A 14,547-nucleotide genomic window follows, 5' to 3' on the forward strand; every position below is an offset into this window, starting at 1 on the left:
AGTCAGGACAGCTATATGTAAATATGAGGAACAGCAAGTTAGTAAGCGTGTGTGTGGGTGTGTGTTCTTCCATGAAGTGGGATTTCAAGGCAGGAATCTTTGATCTTTAATGCTTCTTAGTCACCCCTCCTTTTCTTCCCCTGTAAGAAATCAAGCTCTATTAGGCCTAATCTTGCTTAATGGCATCTACCTCACTCTTTGTGTCACCCAATAGGTAACAGGCTCCCTCCATTCAACCCCCTGCCCTCTTTCACTTGCCCGTCAGGGATAATCCCCCTCTCACCACCAGGCCAATTATTCCTACTATTTTATTATCATTATTATGATTATGATCAGCATTATCATGCATGCAGCCCTTGTCCCAAACACAGACTGTCTTCGCTTTCACTGCTGTCTCCTTTCTATTCTCAGTGAAAAGGAGGCTGCACTTTAATGCTGGGGTGCAGGACGTCAGCGGTTTAGGTGCTTGGGGGTGTTGTTCTTAGTTTCGCAGGGTGGACTCTTTTGATAGAAACACATTTTCTGGCCGTTTGAACGTATTGTGAAAAGAGTGTAATGAGTATGCAGCACACCAGCCCAGCTAACCAGCTTTTTACCTCTCTGAGCAAGAGATGAAGAAGGTGGGGAGAGAGTAATGGAAAGTGGAATAATTATGGGAATGGGTTTTGATGTTGGGGTTTTATTTGTCAGGGTTGAATAGAAGTTCAAGGTGGGAAAAATAAGCTTGAGAAAAGAAGACTGCTATAGTTCTTCTGTAAGCTGCATCTTCTATGTGCATGGAGAGGGTTAGCGTAAATATTTCAACCTCCTTTGACATGAATTTACTTAAATAAGAAAGATAAGAAACATACAAACAAACACACTCAACAGCCGGAAAAATGACAACAAAAAGTAGGAGGTGCATGATACCACACCTGCTGAATAATGGTGAATAATTACTGCAGTTTTTAATTACTTTAGAAGTGGACACATGCAAAAACTTTCCTTACATTTTTTTAAGATTTAAAATGAAGTCTGTAAAAAGGTCATTTTTGTCCTTGTCAAATTTTACAGTGTTAAAATTCATTTCCAAAACATGTCATTGCTTATTTTTAGAAAGAGGAACATAAACAAATGAGTGAAATCTTGATCAGCATAGTTTTCTGTTTGGTGCAACATTTTAAAAACATGTGAAACCATAATAATAATCCAATAAAACATTGATGTAATAACTATAAAACAGAAGACAAACATGGTTCATTTGCTTGTATTATTACAAAATCTCATTTCTGAAAACAAGATGTAGGAAGTGCATGCAGCATTCTAGGTACCCTACATACCCCACAATGGCAAAGTGGTGTCCCTGCTACACCCCGAGAACCCCATACAGTGGATTCCTCCTGGGCTGGGGCACTATTCATTGGCATTGGAGACAGACCAAGTGGTTGCTCTGGTGGGTTAAGCAGAAGCTGTCCTTGCCCCGTGAAGAATGGACAGCCTCCTGCCAAAAGCAGGTGTGGTACAGTCCCGCCAGTGCTGATTTCACCTAGTAGTCTTCTCATTTCTTGAAGGGAGGTGCTGAGGATCAAGATATAGTTGCGAGCCAACACCAGAGTAGAGATCTTGGAAAGGCGTCGACCACTTAGAGGGGTTCCAAGGGGCAAATAAGGATGTTGCAACCCTCCTCCTACACCCAAAGTTGAGGATGGTGATGAAGCATATGGTAGCATAACCTCTCGCAAAGCATCCATGGCTAAATTTAGGTCCTGCATCCTCTTTCGTTCACGGCTGTTAATTTTCCGTCTTTGTTCCTGCTGCTCCTTAAGACTAAGCTCTTGAGGAAGTTTGGGGTTTTTTTGTGGATCACGAAGCATGCCAGGATCAGAAAATGAGCCTCCTTCTCCTGTACCCAAAGTAACCCTTGTTGACATGATGTGTTGCAAAGAGCTCTCTCCCTGCTCCCTGCATCTAAGGTTCAACACAGGCTGCATACCATAAAGGTATAAGAGACACTTGCTCAAAATCAAGAAAGTCCAGGGATCAGCTTTAAAAATCACACCCACAGCTAGGCTACAGTGTAAGCTTGTAAAGAAACTTGTCCAGTAAAACTTATAGTGTCCAGTGTCTAAAGAACCTTCCTTAAACTTGTCTGAACCTTTTCTCGTAAATTCCACCCATGCACCAATCGTTCAGCAACTCATTTGCTGATGTTTCTGCAACTAATGTCCATAATGCTGTTAAGAAAAAAAACAAAAAAGTCTTCTCTGGTCGATATCCTCTGGCTCTTGGAAGCTGATAGGTTTATCCCACGTCAACAGATCTGTTGTAGTTTACATCCCTACTCTGTCCCAAATGCTTTCTCGAACAGGACTGTGCTCTCCAAGGATACAGAGCAAATGAGAAAAAGAAATCCCAGGTAATAAGCTAATGTTGTAATTAACTCTTTCCTTGCCTCTCTCCTTCCCCAAAATGCAAAGATGTGCAAAATGGTCACTTTTTGACATTCTGTGTATGATCCTGCCCCTCAAAGAAAGTAACAAGGGAGGAAGAAATGAAAGAAAGATGCCATGTTCAAAACAAGGAGACTAAGGAAGTGAAGTTCCATTTATTTTAAAATGAAAAGATGTGAAGGGTGGGAAGATTATCTAAAACAGTTAGAGCAACCAGTGTTTACTGACTGGTGAATGGTGTCATGGCATCCACACACACAGTTTTACTCATGAGCAGAGACAGGAACTGCAAAAAGAGCAATCACCATGCCAGGCACCTGCAGGGTAACAGAACACAACCTGCCAGTATTATCTTGCTGTGTGTGTGAGGGACTGTTTATTTTTCTACCATCTAACCTATAAAAGCCAGCCTGTGATGGATTAGAGCTGGGTGTTTGTCAGCCCTGTGTGTTTTTGTGTATGTGGGTCTATGAAAAGAAACAGAAACAGAAAGAAGGCGTGAGGGAGAGGCCAGAAAGGGACACCTGCACTGCCACAGAGACAGAAAGAAGAGATGAAAAAGAGGGGCAAAGAAAGAACCTGGTGTCCACCCATCGCAATGCCCCCCTCCCACTCCTTCCATCCTTCCTTCCAGCTTGCAGGGGCTGAATAGTTTGGCGTGGGGGAATCACATCCGTACCCCTGCCCCCATCACCCACTCTGCCCCTTTATCACCAGGCTGCTGTGGGATACGGCCTGGTGGAGCCAGGCAGGGGCATGAGGGCTGTCTTTGTGGGGATCTCGGGGTGTTCAGGCTGGGCCAAGCTGGCCGGCCAGGCCTGGGTCTCTGGAGCTGCACCTGGAGCTTCAATTAGCTCTTTCACACCAAGACTGTTTCCTGTGGATCCCATTAAACAATACAGCATGCATGGATGAGCAGGACTCTGCTGGTTGGCCTGACCTTTTCCCCTTCTTACTTTAACAGACAAATGCATATACAAATAACTTCTAAACTTGAACTTGTCTCATATTTGCTTTCACTGTAACAACACGATAACAAGAGGATGTACAGTACCATGAAGTCTGGTAGTGGAACTCAAAATCAGAAGACTCAAAAACATGTCTGCAATTATACAGCAGAGTTTGGGTCTGACATCTGTATTGACTAATGGGCTAATTCCAATTGTTCTTTACAAAGTTAGTATGGACAAGGAGTTAGAATGCAAATATTGCCCATTTTTTTAACCAATAACTGACCTTTATTAATCTTCGGTTAACCATCAACTGACAAGCATATCGTATTCCAGTTTTTTTGATACATTAAAATAAAAACAGCTTAATGCAGTGAACATTGCAGTAATATATAACAGAATCATAAACATAAACACAGTGATCAAAGTTGGATGCCACTGTTGGGTCCCTGAGCAAGGCCCCTAACCCTAAATAGCTTGCATTGTATTTAGTCACAAAGTTGCTTTGGATAAAAGCGTCTGCTAAATGTCATGAATGCAAAACAGTTCTCTTTTTAATCTTGTGTTTGCCACTACTGCCTTAGTACAAATTTTATTATGAGCATGGCTCATGGCTCAATAATTGTCCTAGCAGTATTTACAAATGTGGAAGATAATTATAACTACAATATAAATACTCCAGAAAAATAAATAATCTGTTGGTTAAACGAAGGTTTTAAGAGACTTTTTCTATTGCATTTTACAACACGTCCCAACTTCTCTTGGTTCAGCTAATGGCATATGGCAGCAAAAATGCATCGCTGCCAGACCCATCAGCTTAATTACACCATAGAAATACATTTACAAAATAAACATGGCCTTGCAAAAGTTCAGCTGGTTGTGAAAGTTTGACAGTTCACACAAACTCCCTCTTGTACCATCTGAAAGGTCAAAACAGATAACACACTGAAAATAAGCCACAAGGAAACAGAAAACATCTGTTTCCATATTCATCTCTAGGACACAGACGTTTTGAAGCGTCTGCTAAATGCCGGCCGTGCACGCTTGCCCACCGGATGGCTGGGCCCATGCCAGCTTGTGGCCACACGGTGTGCTTTACTGAGCTGTCCTGCGCACCAGATAACCTGCATAAAGTAAAGTTCTAATGAGAAGTAAACAGATGTCAACAACTACAATCTCATAATTCCAGCCCTGCAGGGAAACAGGTGCACAGAACCACACCATGGGGATACAGAGTCAGACCGTTGATTCAAAAACAATGCAAAAAATCGCCTTCATTTGAAATAGAAAGGGAATAGATTGGATGTAAAGTGTGGTGGGAAAGCTGTCTTGGACATCAAACCTAAGTACTTCCAGTTTGCTATGTGCCTGCCAGCTTAGGGCTATAGCTATGAGAAGTTTACAAGCTGTTAATAGAGCGGAACCAATGGGTTGAAGGCTGCACTTTGTGGCTCTCAGCATGCTGTGGGAAATGTTGGCCTGGGCAGCGCTGGAGCCCACTCAAATGAAGAAGAAGCCAGAAAAAAATGGCCTATATGTCTTTTGTACTAGATGAAGCAGAGTCGTCAGAGCAAACCCTAAATCAAAACCTACTGTCACAGTTAGTCATGCTTGTTTAGAGTTAAAACTGATTCCTGAAACATACGCTTAGGACACACCAATTATAGCTGTCACTAACTACTCAGTGACAGCTGCTGGACGTGTCATATTTCACTAATGAGAGCTCTCACTCAAAGCCTAGTTAAACAAAGATGTACATCTTTCAACAGTGCTCAGAGAACTCAAGTGCAACATTTGAAATTGTTTTAAAACATATTTTGTCAACAACACTTGTTTGGCATTTTAAAGTTCCTGTGGACTGTCCATACAGAGAGATCAAGGACCGAGGCTTTTTTTAACCCACCTTGGAGAGTGATGAATCTTCTCCTGACACTGACATCTTTAACACAGTCAGAAAGACACCACATAGGCCCCATGTCAACCCTACACAGTTTAATATATTTCCTTTGTGTGTGCTTTTGAGTTGCGGTTTTCGCCTTAGACCCTATGGTAAGAGGGCAAAATTAAGGTTAGGGAACTCAAATGAAAGTAAAGGATATGATGGATGAGGAGGGCTGGACTAGAGATGAGGGAAGAAGCAATAAGACATGGATGGAAAGAAAAGACACTGACCTGAACAATGAACAGCAATTCAATAAGAAAAAAAAAGGATCGGAAACACACCATATCCCCCAGCCAGATTAGGAAGAAAAGTATTTGACTTTGCAAAACATATATTTATATTTTTATTAATATTTTATATAATTTTAATGTCTAATTTGCATACTTTACTGCTTACAAATTTATTAGTTGTTTTGTTGTGACTCCAGCACAGGTGTGCTAAATGTCAAAGAAAAGATACGAACCTCAATTGTGAAATGCTAACATTAACAAAAACCAATAGTAATTCTGTTCAACTTGTAATAAACTCAAAATACTTTCAAAACTTATTTGATTTTTCACCTTATTAACTTGTTATAATATTTTCAAATGTCATGGCTTTCAAAAAAGTTAAAACAGGAGTATGTTTACCACTAAGTTACATCATCACCACCATTTGACTGTATTTTGTACTTCATAATATGTCCTATGTTTGCAATTGTGAGATAGATCTCAATTCAGTGTGAACCCTAAGAAGTTTGATAAAATTGCTGACATAAGGCTACCAGCGTGCACAAGACACTATGATTGGTCAAAATAACCTACACCCATGTCAAATTGAGGAAATATATGCCCAATATACATATTACATAATGCTCTAATTTGTCTGGATTTTGTTTTTAATAAAAAGATGGATTACCAAATTTAGGTAATTTATTCATTGTTACCCCACCTTCCTATACACACAACCTAACACAAAACTCATACATTTCAACCTTAATACAGAACTTTTTCACTTTTATACTTTTATACAGACAGTTTGAGAACACAAGGCAGGACCACAAAGTTGGTATTAATGTAATTTAGGGGTGTAAAGGGTTAGCGTGTGTTCCCCGAGGCTACAATTGAAGCATATGCTTGAAAAAGCTCAGATTTCATAGTAACACACACACACGCTTACACTTTGGGTGCTGTTTTTCTCGGGAACTGATCATCACTCATCAGATCATTTCCAATTTTAATGGTTTAAGCCAGCTTGCCACGTACAAAGGTCTTGTAACCCCAACACACACACGCACACACCACACACTGGTTTGTATGGCTCCCATAGAGCTCTTTGATGTTGTGATGTGCCCAGGCCATGTCCTCTTTTAACAGAGTGTCCACACTCGGCCAGTCATGAATATCCAAGAGTTCACTGCTCTTACAGGATTATCCCCTCTTTCTTTAACTGGTCAAACACTCTTAATGCCCAGCTCTCTTTCCTACACTCTGTTCTGTCTCTGTCTCTTTCTTTTTCTTTTCTATCAGTCTTTGTGTTTCGAGGCTTTCAATAAGCACATTGATCCATGTATGGGAGTTCATCAGCTTTGGATCATGGACCTCTGGATGCACACATACCACCTGACACCCCTCACCTCACACCCACTTTACTAATGTCCAACTAATCTTTAACAACGGATGCAGGTTAAAACTGAGGTTCTGCCCACAAACTGATGGATGCCGAAAATGTCCATGCAAATGCAGCCTAATTATTTTAAACTGTCCATTTTAATATGAATTACTTTGTGTCTGTATGGGGTATGGAAATGGTCAAGCAGGGGTTCCCTATTACTGTTGCAATTATGGCCTCTGCTGGCTGATCGAGATGCCTGCACAAGGGGCGGTTGATCGCAGATGAGTGTGTGGCTCGTAAATGAGATACTGCTCTCTGTGAGACACCTCAGGCAGGTGAAAAGAAGCGGTTGGTGGCTGCACAAATGTTGGAAGACTGCGCCCCTCCTCGATCAGGAGTTGGGTGCTGCAGCAGAAAATAAATATTACTAAATTGAAAAGATAAAAAATGAATAAAAAAAATAAAAAATAATTGCCCAATTTAAATAATTAGCTATAGCTGCTACTGGTCAGATTACTGATTAAAACTGTCTATTTGTGTTGTCATGACTCAAAGATTAAGCATTTAAAAATAACATCTGAACATATGAAGCCAGTGGCAGACATTCATGCTAATCCGTTACGTTTCCACACTATCTTGGCATGAAATATTGGTGTTAGGTGTTTGGTCAGTGCCATGTGCTGTTTAAGGAAGAACAGATGAAGAAAAGAAAGAGAGGATCAGTGCTCCCAAAGGAAAAGCTCTCATATGGCTACTGTAATAAACCCAGCAAACACACACACACATGCACACCATCTCAGGCCATGATGGTTTCTTGGCATGGTCACAGAGTAACTGAATAATATTAACAGTAAAGATGATGAATAAATCAAGCACATTCAACCACTGTATCTTTCACAACAGAGGCAGAGCTGCAAACTGTGATCAGATAATCCTCTGGCAAACATGATCTATTCTTTTACAATGCTACTTATGCACTTCATTTTATTTATTTTTTCTCTTTTCTTTCTTTCATTTGGTGTTTGCATTGCTCCAATTCTCTCTGTCTAATCCTTTGCACCAACACTGGTGTCTGAAAGGGCCCGCATCTGGACTAAACCCCAGACTAAAGAATTGGGTTGAAAGTGTAACACACAGAAAAGTCTCCATGAATATTCAAACAGTAAACACCACAATCTGTGACTTTAAAGGAATCCTCGAATGATTTTCAACCTAATCTTTGTCCATCACATCTGTGGAGTATGTGTAATTCCTAATTACAACATTTTCAATTTCAACATCCTGTCTAAAAAAATTTAATGTTTTTTTTTTTAACTTTTGAAGACTTGAAGGCACTTATTGGTTTGTGTAAAACAATTTAAATATTGAACAGTATTAAAGAAATTCAACCAAAATTTAATATTACAGAAACTCCAATCATTACATATTAACAATAAAGGTCCTTAAACGACAATAGAATGAAAGTATTATACCTTATATACAGCAAAAGCAAAAGATCGGACACCCCCTTATTTTATGTTTTAACTTAGAAACTATGCTGGACATGCGAAACCACAAAGTCTTGCATGTTTTACAGACTCATGAAGAAAAATCCAGGCGCAGGCAATCAAGCCTAATAATTCAGTCTGTGTGTCATTACTTATTTCTGTAGTTGCAAAAAATTGTCAAGAATCAGTAAGACAGAACACTATGATTACCCCCATCCAACACAAATATATAATACTGACAGTGTTACTACCAACGATTTTGACATTTGCAAAGCCTGATGTAGTCCAAATGTAACACTCTTAGGAATTGAAACAACGTTGTTTTACAACGGAATACCATACAAATTAAATGTTTTACTCTGCTTCATTAACTTAAAATTAAAAAACCTTGAATGGTTCTTGTTGGCTGTTCCCATTACGGGTTGCCACAGCAGATCATTTGTCAGAATATTTGGTTTGGCACAGTTTTTACGCCAGATACCTTTCCTGACACAGCCCTCCTATCAGTGGCATGACTAGGATGTCAGCCCTTTAAAAGCTGAAACTAGCCAAAGATTTAAGGACCCCAGAAAACAAATAATTACCAGTATAATCTTCTGGTAATCTTACTTCTTACATCCTAGTCAAGAACATTTAATAGTAACACAACACTAAGTTTGACTTGTACTTACTCTTTTCTGTTCTTTCCTCTCCTGTATTCTCTTGTCCCCTCCAGTACTCTTTGTATGTGTTGTCTTTCCATTCCTTTATGATTTCTGATTAGAATTTCAGTTTACATCTAGAGCTTTTTTTTAACTTCTGGAAAGTTCATCTGCTTTCTGTTGTCACTCAAGCTCAGGCATACATGCCTTTAATATTCGTGAGCCCAGCCCAGAACTCAGGAACAGGCAGTGATGTTACCAGCAGTGTGGCTCGCACCATTACACAACAAAAAACCCTTAATATGTGTTATTCATTTTACAATCTGCAGTGTTGTGCCATTTGCCAGTTAATTAAGTTAAAGTACATTTTTGTTTAGTCTGTAATAGTTGTAAATAAATGTAAAATGATATAGCCTTACTTTAATAAAGGCCTTGTTTTATCTAATAACATTACGAGTTTAAATTATACCATTATATTTATAATGTTTCATACACATTTTATAGCTTTTGAAAATGTACGTTTTGTATGTGGCTATTGAAAACAAAATCTCCTGAGTGTTCCAAACAGGTGAACACAAAATAAAGGTAAAGCTGGAACATTTGACTGAACCAAATCTGTTGGTTATGCTGGCACCAAGAAATTCACTTAAATACAATGTTGCCACAACAGTGTTTTCTGGTCCTGTGGTAATGACCAAACCTGTTAAAAAAATTAGACTTCTTTATAAGCAATGTCATGAATTTAAATACATTAAATATATAATTGCAGATACAATTATTAAGATTTTAATTTAATTTAATTTTGAAAACATAAAAACACAAATGCACGTATGCTAATGTGAGCATAGCAGTAACACATCAAAATCACTATTTACCCAAATAAAAGCTAATTACACCGTTTCCAGTCAATTCCACTCACAACATTTGTACCTAATTTATCTAATATTTGCACTTTGTTCTTGTTTGGTTACAGTTAACTCCTCAGAGCTAACCGCTCGGGCTGTGCTCTGTTTTGCTGTGTTTCTGAGGAGAGGCAGGTAATTAGCAATGTGCTAGTAAATAGAGAAAAAGGAAATTATTAAGGTGGAGCTGTACGGTGACTCGAAGGGGAGGCAGCCGTAATTAATTTGGAAACGCGATAGCTGTAATTTTCATTAACTTTTCGGGTAATTTCATTTTTACGCGGAGCTAATGGACTTGGCTGGTAAAATCTGCTAGTAAGCAGATGTTTGAAAACAGAGACAAGAGCTGCAGAACGCAGCACTGTTTCATCTGGTGTCAAACCCGTGCTACCTTCATGTGATATCATACTTACTGTAAATATGAGTTCCGGTTCTAAAAACGTTTCTCATGTACTTAACTTCATGGAGTTTCCAAATTGTTGCTGATTTCTAATTTTGTTTGTTAGTTTGTTTAACTCAACATACTGTTTTAATGACATTATTTATTATATGACTCCACTAAACTATATTCCACTAATCTCTATTTCCATACTGCTTAAAAGTTAATCATTTCCCAAAGAACCATCTATGAGTAATAAAAACACCAGAAGGACAAAAATAAGACATTTATGCGGGGTAAAAAAAATGTATAGTAAACTGGTACTGTACTGTATATATTCCTATCAACATTATCAGTGTTTCACACAGAAAGACGTTTGTTGAATATTGAAATTTATTTTTAAATTAAGCCTGACAAGTTAAATGAAAAGTAATCATAGCCATTAATAATATAGACAATGCTGTATGTCATCATAGAACTGCATGGTTTACCATTTATAGAGTTTTAGTTTAAAAAAAACAGAAACCTGACCAGTAGTGCAACTGTGTCGGAACAAGGAAACATGTTTACTGTTAAGCTGCTGGTCTGTAAGTTAAAGCTGAATTTATAAATCTTGAGCTTCTCAGTTTTCTTTTTTTCTCAGTTCCTAAATAATACTACTGCATGGCAAAAGGCAGGATAATAATAAAATAAAAAATACATTTAAAATGTACTCAATATTGTTTAAAAAAATGCTAAAGTCTTTGCAAAAGGTGGGAATGGTTTACAGTTGCTGTTGCTTATTTATGGATGGATGGATGTGTTTCTCTCTCTATATTTATTCTCCCACTTTCCACCGCCCGATATTCCTCTGCTCTGTATTATCGTTTCTAACACAATTCTAATCTACGTGTCTCCGATATTTAAATTGTTTATTTCATCTTTATTATCCAGCATTGTAATTAATCAAAATTTTATTTAAATTAAGAAATCTTTGAACACTGAATATGCGTTTAAATAATTCTTATCCGTGATTTAGTGCTGTGGCAAAGTGTCAACAATCATTGTAATCATTAGTATTATTGTTATAATTATTATTATTATTTAAAAAATCGTATAACATTTATGAACTTTTATAAAAGACCAAGTTTCAATAAATTTCATTGATTTAATTTGTCAAAGTGTTGTTGAAAATTTGTATTTATTTATTTATTTTACGGTTATGTGTTAAATATGTAAGTTGCAGACTTTACAAATGCATTAGTTATGAAGACATGGAAATGTTGTTATTATTATTATTATTATTTGTTGTTATTACTCATGATGATGATGATGATGTTATAATATATAATTTATAAATAGATGACAAGTCAGCAATATAGGGGATTTGTTTCTAACATAAAATGCCTATAATATTTACATTAATAGCGGAGCTTTAGTGCAGTTTAAAATATGTTTGTTGGACTTCTTTGTTTATAAAGAAGTAAATGACAAACCTTTTTTTAACGTTTTATTTTTTATTGTTTTTCCACTTTTGTAATTTCAATACATCCCTTGTTTAAAATACAATCGAAAATAAGTCAATAAATATTGTTCACCTTTTTATAAAAAAAAAAAAATTAAAAAGATATTTGGCGACGGACAGTATCATGCCAGTACAACATATAAAAATAAAACAAATAATGTGAAAAGAATCAAATAAAGGAAAACTGAGGGAGATCAACAGGTGCATTAAGAGTTCAGCTCTAGGTAAACCTTCAGTGTACCCCAAACCTAATATAAAAGCTCTTATATTGTACAAACACTCTACATATTTACACATTTATTTACACACTTATCCACAGGATTGGGATTACTCTCAGGTTTGACCACTGAAAAGAGACAGAATAAGTCTAAGCGAAAATGTAACTGGGTGGAAATCTAGTGCAGCTATCGAGTTAAAATCTATGTTAGTGTCACTGATCTGTCTCTCTAAACTTTCAGTCCAGTGTAACAGTTCTGTGTTGCTTTTAATGTCTTTTTCTAAATGTAAGTATTCTTGAAAGTTTTCACGAGTCATTTGGAGTCACTGGCCAGTCTTGGTATGCTGATCGAACTCATGGTGGGAACATGGGGAGCAGGAATCTGGCACATGCTGCACGGGCATGGCATACTTGCTCCCCAGTGCTGGAACCCTGCGGTGAGGGGGCTCGCACCGGGCGCGGGCGCCTTAAGGAGTCCATGATGAGGTCTGACTGCAGAAAGGCTGGGGGCATGGAGAGCTGCGCTGGACACTGCAGGCGGCAGTAGTGCATGGTGAACCGGGTGAGAACCAGCTGCGGCGGCTGCTGCTGCTGCGGCTGCGTGACTGGCTAATGGAGCTGTGGCGTGCGCGATGGTGCCACAGGCTGACGGGTGAAAACTGGCATGATGGCTTCCGCTTCCTCCTCCGCTTCCGCCGCCGTAGATCTCACTGACCAGTCGCTTCATCTCCTCCAGTGAGTTGCTCAGCATGAGGATGTAGTTGCGCGCTAGTAGTAGTGTTGCGATCTTAGAAAGTTTGCGCACCGAGGGCCCATGCGCGTAGGGCATCACCTCTCGCAGACCGTCCATGGCGATGTTCAGGTCGTGCATGCGTTTGCGCTCCCGGCTGTTGATCTTCAGCCGGATACCCTGCAGCTCGTTCTCAGACAGCAGCTTGCGGTCCTTTTTGGAAAACATCTTCAAGGCGAGATGATGATCGTCACTGATGGAAAGGCCGCGCGGGTCCCCGCTCAGTTCTGGAGGAGAGTCGCTTTGGGTGGAGGAGACAGCGCCCGAGAAACCCGCCGATTTTCTCACCGCAGAAAGAAAAAGATCATCTTCTGGAGAGGACGGCCGACTGGACACTCTGCTCGTATCGGAGTCCATGGCTCTGAGGTCAACTCTGGCTCTGTTTATTTTCAGGAACTAAATAAACCAATGTCTGAAAAGTAAAAGAAAATACGTTTTAAAAGAGTTTTAAGCTACAGTCTGCAACTTTTATTTGTTAAAGTTTAAAGCAACAGTCTGTTAAGTAAAACGACTCTAAAATCTGGTGTTCTAGCACTGGTCCGAATCACACTTTAAGCATGAAGTATTATTTCAATGTCAGAGCTGTAGTGTTGAATACGTTTTTAAACCGGATGCCACACCAGCCACTGCACAACAACTCTGACATTACCAAATTTTATTTTAGTTAAGAACTAGTTTAATAGCATATTACTAACTTATTAAAATATTTCTTTTGCTGCTTTAAAATCTGGCCGCAACATCATTCAAATAGAACAATCTCGAAAATGTTTGTACAGCAGGAGTAATTAAATGTGTGCACTGATAATCAAAAATTAAAATGCTTAAAAATAAAATTTTCCTCAACTTTTTGACAGTAAATGCTTAATTGTGCTATAGTGTGTATAAATAAAAGTCTTATTTTAGAAAATAAATCAAACAAAAACATTTCTTGATGCTATTGGGGACATCAATTAATTATAAATATATTATATTACATTAACACAACTTTATTTTTTGGTATTGTATTTGTGTGACATATTGATCGCAACTAAATAAAATACATTTATTGTTTCTGGATTAATAAAAACTCAGATCTGCCAAACTCATGAACATCGGCTGACGTCTCTCCCAAGTTTAAGTACAAATTTAAAACTAAATCAGCTCTAAGATCAAACTCAGATGAATGGAAAGTAAAACTTTATACAGTTTTCTTTAAGAACTTACCGAGAGCAGGTGCAGTGGGTACGATGGTGCAGCGAGTGCAACTGATGCAGGTGCAGCTTGCAGGACTGGCTTTGTTATTCCGGGTGGCTCGTGGCAGCGTGTTTGGCCTGGGTGGGAGTGACGTGCGGGTTTTATAGCGGACCTGAAGGAGGCCAGCGGGGACGGTGTGTCAGTTCGTTACCAAAAGCACAAATGCAACCAATAGTGTCGGAGAGAACAGCGCGGAAGGGTGGAGGTTCGCGGGGGGTGTGAGGGGACCGTGTACGGGAGGGGCGGGGGGGAGGGGGGGGGGGCTTAATGTCTGATGTCATTACAAAGAAACGAGGCTTCATTAAGTAAATTAGAGGCACTCCGCATATGGCACCCCAGGAGCGCACAGCCAGGTTTACATTACCAACCAACACAGTGACAGACTGCACTCAGTCATTAAAGAGTTGGTGTGCTGATGCGTAAAAGCCTCAACAATAATGTTACCAGATAATGTAATCATAGTTTAGATCGTTAACCCTG

The 14,547-nt window shown here is 38.9% G+C and overlaps 2 protein-coding genes across 2 annotated transcripts; both read right to left on the minus strand.

Moving 5' to 3' along the window:
- Nucleotides 1-1,135: 1,135 nt before the first annotated feature.
- olig1 (oligodendrocyte transcription factor 1) lies at nucleotides 1,136-1,970 on the minus strand. Its single transcript, XM_063006583.1, has one exon. It carries the CDS (start codon nucleotides 1,968-1,970, stop codon nucleotides 1,263-1,265), a length of 708 nt encoding a protein of 235 aa, XP_062862653.1. The 3' UTR covers nucleotides 1,136-1,262.
- Nucleotides 1,971-11,815: 9,845 nt separating this feature from the next.
- Nucleotides 11,816-14,177, minus strand: olig2 (oligodendrocyte lineage transcription factor 2). The gene is made up of 2 exons (XM_063006136.1): nucleotides 14,038-14,177; nucleotides 11,816-13,246 (listed from the first exon to the last, which is right to left on the minus strand). Exon 2 carries the CDS (start codon nucleotides 13,189-13,191, stop codon nucleotides 12,358-12,360), a length of 834 nt encoding a protein of 277 aa, XP_062862206.1. The 5' UTR covers nucleotides 13,192-13,246; nucleotides 14,038-14,177; the 3' UTR covers nucleotides 11,816-12,357.
- Between the last annotated feature and the right edge of the window lie 370 nt (nucleotides 14,178-14,547).

This window comes from Trichomycterus rosablanca, chromosome 12, assembly GCF_030014385.1.
Source record: "Trichomycterus rosablanca isolate fTriRos1 chromosome 12, fTriRos1.hap1, whole genome shotgun sequence".
NCBI classification, from domain to species: Eukaryota; Metazoa; Chordata; class Actinopteri; order Siluriformes; family Trichomycteridae; genus Trichomycterus; species Trichomycterus rosablanca.

Excerpts from the sequence above, each read along its gene's own strand:
- olig2 (XM_063006136.1), bottom strand. The coding sequence starts at position 13,191 with ATGGACTCCGATACGAGCAGAGTGTCCAGTCGGCCGTCCTCTCCAGAA.
- olig1 (XM_063006583.1), bottom strand. The coding sequence starts at position 1,970 with ATGCAGCCTGTGTTGAACCTTAGATGCAGGGAGCAGGGAGAGAGCTCT.